Genomic DNA, 5,402 nt, shown 5'->3' on the forward strand with positions numbered 1-5,402 from the left:
GGCCCTTCAAGTTTTTTATTGTTATTTAAGCCTTTTGGCATGAATAACTTTCTCAATTTTTTTCTTCATGTATAATATCAACTTTTTTTTATTCTTTAGCATGTTGACTCCCCTTTGTGGTGTTTGACTGGAAGGAGACTTAGTTTTTTACTTTGTGCCCTTGGAAAAGTCATTTCTCTCATCATGTGGAAATCATGACTCCCAGCAACCTCCACCCACCAACCCTCTCCATGAATCACTCAGTGTGAGAAATCAGATAGCAGGCATATGACAAGGTGTTCTAACTCATTAGTAATATGAAAAATGCAAATTAAAACAATAACAAGATAGCTCTTTAAATTTTATAAATTGGCAATGGTAGAAGTTGGATGATGCCAAGTGTTAAAAGAGATTAAGAACTCTGAATGTAAGAAGCCAGATTTACAGTGAATGGGAGTATGCCGGAGAATTAAGATGATATTACCTGAACGAGTTATATATGCACATGACTCAGGATCCAGCATTTATACTACCAGTTTTACCTGCTCTGGAGTGCTTAATTTCTCTGTTTACAATCCTTATTACAATAAATACTTCCCATGAGACTGGGCCATGGTTACCTAAATATTGCTCAAACATTGTTTGGTTGTTTCTATGAGAGTATTTCTGGATGAGATTAACATTTAAATTCATTTACTGAGTAATGCAGATTGCCCTCCAATCTGGATATGGGTGGGCCTCATCTGATCAGTCACAAGCATAAATAGAGCAAAAATGATGACTGTCCATCTAGTGAGAGAGAATTCCTCTTGGTGGACAGCCTTCAACCTCCATAATCATTTGATATAGCCCCTTATAATAAAATCTCTCTCTCTTTCTTTGTCTCTCTCTCTACAGATATGTATATGTATGTATGTGTGTGTATATATATATAGGATAATTAGGTTCATGAACTCCTCCTAGAAAAAGTGCTACATACCTCTTTGATGAATATCACTACAGTCACCTTAGAAGTACTCCCCTTGGTAAGCAATGCTTTGATGCCAACGCCTAAGTCCACCCTTCAAAGCACATTGGTGTGGGATTACACAAGTCCATCATTCAAAGTACTCTGAATGGATTATAGAGAATCCAATTATACTTAAAAACAGCTATCAAAATATGTGTTTTACATTAAAAATTATTCTCAATAGTGTAACATTCTTTGGTTTTTGAAATCCAGTCCAATAACCACCTCCAAAAATAAAATATAAAATATTTCCATTGCCTCACAAAAAACTGCGTATGTCTCTTTGCAGTCAACTCCCTCTCCAATTTCCACTGATTTATTTTCTCTCCCTATAATTTTGCGTTTTAAACAATGTCATCCTTTGAGTCAGTCTTATTTCACTTGGCATAATGCATTTGAGATCCACCCACATTGTTGCATATATCAATAGTTCATCCATTTTTATTTCTGTATATTATACCAGTGTACTGAGATACCATAGACTATCTATTCACTGCCTGAAGGTCATTTTGCTTATATACATACTTTCTGTGATTAGAAATAAGGATACTTTAAATAGTCAAGTACAAATGTGTGTGTGTGTGTGTAAGTTTTTACTTCATTGAAAACCTAAGTGTTAAGTAGTGCCAAAAAGATGAAATATTTGGGAATTTGTCTAACAAAGGATGTGAAAGATCTCTACAAAGAGAACTATGAAACTCTAAGAAAAGAAATAGCTGAAAATATTAACAAATGGAAAAACATACCACGCTCATGGCTGGGAAGAATCAACATTGTTAAAATGTCCATACTAGAACAGCCACAACATCAGGAGCAGGAGCGGCAGCCGCGGTGGTGGCAGCGGCCTCCCCCGCCCCTCTCCCCACAGTCGCTGCCCCGTCCCCGGGGCGGGAGGAGGAGGAGGCGGGGGCGGCAGCGACGGCAGCGGCAGCGGCTGGACTAAACAGGTGACCTGCAGGTATTTTATGCATGGGGTTTGTAAAGAAGGAGATAACTGTCGCTACTCTCATGACCTCTCTGACAGTCCATATGGTGTAGTGTGCAAGTATTACCAGCGAGGGTACTGTATTTATGGAGACCGCTGCAGATATGAACATAGCAAGTCATTGAAACAGGAAGAAGCAACTGCTACAGACCTAAGTGCAAAGTCATCTGTTGCTGCTTCCTCAAGTCTCTCTTCAGTTGGACCACTTGTTGAAATGAATACTGGTGAAGCTGAGTCAAGAAATTCAAACTTTAAAAGTGTAGGAGCTGGTCCAGAGGACTGGGTGAATGCTATTGAGTTTGTTCCTGGTCAACGCTACTGTGGGCGTACTGCGCCTTCCTGCACTGAAGCACCCCTGCAGGGCTCAGTAACGAAGGAAGAATCAGAGAAAGAGCAAACCGCTGTGGAAACAAAGAAGCAGCTTTGCCCTTATGCTGCCCTGGGAGAGTGCCGATATGGGGAAAACTGTGTATATCTCCACGGGGATTTATGTGATATGTGTGGGCTGCAGGTCCTACATCCAATGGATGCTGCCCAGAGATCGCAACACATAAAATCTTGCCTTGAGGCCCATGAGAAGGACATGGAGCTCTCGTTTGCTGTGCAGCGCAGCAAGGACATGGTGTGTGGGATCTGCATGGAGGTGGTGTACGAGAAAGCCAACCCCAGTGAGCGCCGCTTCGGGATCCTCTCTAACTGCAACCACACCTCCTGTCTCAAGTGCATTCGCAAGTGGAGGAGTGCTAAGCAATTTGAGAGCAAGATCATAAAGTCCTGCCCAGAACGCCGGATCACATCTAACTTTGTCATTCCAAGTGAGTACTGGGTGGAGGAGAAAGAAGAGAAGCAGAAACTCATTCAGAAACACAAGGAGGCCATGGGCAACAAGGCGTGCAGGTATTTTGATGAAGGACGTGGGAGCTGCCCATTTGGAGGGAACTGTTTTTACAAGCATGCATACCCTGATGGCCGTAGAGAGGAGCCACAGAGACAGAAAGTGGGAACATCAAGCAGATACCGGGCCCAACGAAGGAACCACTTCTGGGAGCTCATTGAGGAAAGAGAGAACAGCAGTCCCTTTGACAACGATGAAGAGGTTGTCACCTTTGAGCTGGGCGAGATGTTGCTTATGCTTTTGGCTGCAGGTGGGGACGATGAACTGACAGACTCTGAAGATGAGTGGGACTTATTTCATGATGAGCTGGAAGATTTTTATGACTTGGATCTATAGCAACCTTGCGTGGTGCGTGGACTGGTCTGCTGAGCCCCAGACAGTAGCTGTCCCCTGTGCTGGCGTGGCAGTGCCTGTGTTTCTCTCCTAGGTGGGCCTATAAACTCCAGGTGCTGTCCTAATAATTTTTACCCAGGGCCTGTCTTCTCAATCCCTCACCTTTCCCCCAACGAGTGTGTTGTTTTCTCTGTTTAAAAAAGTTACAAAAATAAATCTTAAAGTTAAAAAAAAAAAAAAATGTCCATACTACCCAAAGCAATGTATAATTTCAATGCAATCCCTATTAAAGCTCCACTGTCATACTTTAAAGATCTTGAAAAAACAATACTTCGTTTTATATGGAACCAGAAAAAACTTCGAATAGCCAAGACATTACTCAGAAATAAAAACAAAGCAGGAGGAATTATGCTACCAGACCTCAGACTATACTACAAATCGATAGTGATCAAAACAGCATGGTATTGGCACAAAAACAGAGAAGTAGATGTCTGGAACAGAATAGAGAACCAAGAGATGAATCCAGCTACTTACCATTATTTAATCTTTGACAAGCCAATTAAAAACATTCAGTGGGGAAAAGATTCCCTACTTAACAAATGGTGCTGGGTGAACTGGCTGGCAATCTGTACAAGACTGAAACTGGACCCACACCTTTCACCATTAACTAAGGTAGACTCTCACGGATCAAAGATTTAAACTTAAGACATGAAACTATAAAAATACTAGAGGAGAGTGTAGGGAAAACCCTTGAAGAAATTGGTCTGGGTGAGTATTTTATGAGGAGGACCCCCCGGGCAATTGAAGCAGCTTCAAAAATACACTACTAGGACTTTATCAAACTAAAAAGCTTGTGCACAGCCAAGAACACAGTAAGTAAAGCAAGCAAACAGCCCTTAGAATGGGAGAAGATATTTGCAGGTTATGTCTCTGACAAAGGTTTAATAACCAGAATCCATAGAGAACTCAAACGCATTAGCAAGAATAGAACAAGGGATCCCATCGCAGGCTGCGCAAGGGATTTGAAGAGAAACTTCTCTGAAGAAGACAGGCGCGTGGCCTTCAGACATATGAAAAAATGCTCATCATCTTTAATCATCAGAGAAATGCATATCAAAACTACTTTGAGATACCACCTAACTCCAGTGAGACTAGCCTATATCACAAATCCCAAGAGAGATGTTGGCGCGGATGTGGAGAAAAGGGAACACTTTTGTACTGCTGGTGGGAATGCAAATTAATACATTCCTTTTGGAAAGAGATATGGGGAACACTTAGAGATCTAAAAATAGATCTGCCATTCAATCCTGTAATCCCTCTACTGGGCATATACCCAGAAGACCAAAAAGCACATCATAACAAAGATATTTGTACCAGAATGTTTATTGCAGCTCAATTCATAATTGCTAAGTCATGGAAGAAGCCCAAGTGCCCATTGATCCATGAATGGATTAATAAATTGTGGTATATGTACACCATGGAATATTATGCAGCCTTAAAGAAAGATGGAGACTTTACCTCTTTCATGTTTACATGGATGGAGCTGGAACATATTCTTCTTAGTAAAGTATCTCAAGAATGGAAGAAAAAGTACCCAATGTATTCAGCCCTACTATGAAACTAATTTAGGGTTTTCACATGAAAGCTATAACCCAGTTACAACCTGAGAATAGGGGGAAGGGGGAAAGGGAGGGGAGGGAGGAGGAAGGTGGGTAGAGGGAAAGAGAGTGGTGGGATTACACCAGCGGTGCATCTTGCAAGGGTATATGTGAAACTTGGTAAACGGTCTGCGAAGCTAGTGAATGATGCCCCATGATTTTATCCATGTACACAGCTATGATTTAATAAAAAGGAAAACCTAAGTGTTAGAATATTCTCAGAGAAATGCAGAACTATTTCCTTAAAATCCATTAAAAGTGCTATAGATAGTGTTTTTTTTTGAGACTGTCTCAAGCTGTCACCCTGGGTAGAGTGCGACTACAGGAGCCCACCAGAATGCCGGGGTATTTTTTGTTGCAGTTGCCATTGTTGTTTGGCGGGCCTGGACTGGATTTGAACCTGCCAGCTTTGGTGTATGTGGCTGGTGTCCTAGCCGCTTGAGCTACAGACATCAAGCCTGTAGATACTGTTCTTAAAGGTGAAACTACTTTATTCATTCCTTGGAGAATTTGTGTGTGTGTGTTTAATTAGAGCAGTAGTTT

General features: G+C 41.5%; 1 protein-coding gene across 1 annotated transcript; it reads left to right on the top strand.

The window, feature by feature from the left end:
• The first annotated feature begins 1,788 nt into the window (after positions 1–1,788).
• On the top strand, positions 1,789–3,365 carry LOC128581741 (E3 ubiquitin-protein ligase makorin-1-like). The gene is made up of 2 exons (XM_053584904.1): positions 1,789–3,260; positions 3,315–3,365. The coding sequence occupies exon 1, from the start codon at positions 1,954–1,956 to the stop codon at positions 3,202–3,204; it is 1,251 nt and encodes a 416-aa protein (XP_053440879.1). The 5' UTR covers positions 1,789–1,953; the 3' UTR covers positions 3,205–3,260; positions 3,315–3,365.
• Positions 3,366–5,402: the final 2,037 nt, after the last annotated feature.

Source organism: Nycticebus coucang, chromosome 3 (assembly GCF_027406575.1).
Source record: "Nycticebus coucang isolate mNycCou1 chromosome 3, mNycCou1.pri, whole genome shotgun sequence".
Taxonomy (NCBI): Eukaryota; Metazoa; Chordata; class Mammalia; order Primates; family Lorisidae; genus Nycticebus; species Nycticebus coucang.

What these genes read in the sequence shown, in the direction of transcription:
- LOC128581741 (XM_053584904.1), top strand. Translation starts at nt 1,954, where the DNA reads ATGCATGGGGTTTGTAAAGAAGGAGATAACTGTCGCTACTCTCATGAC.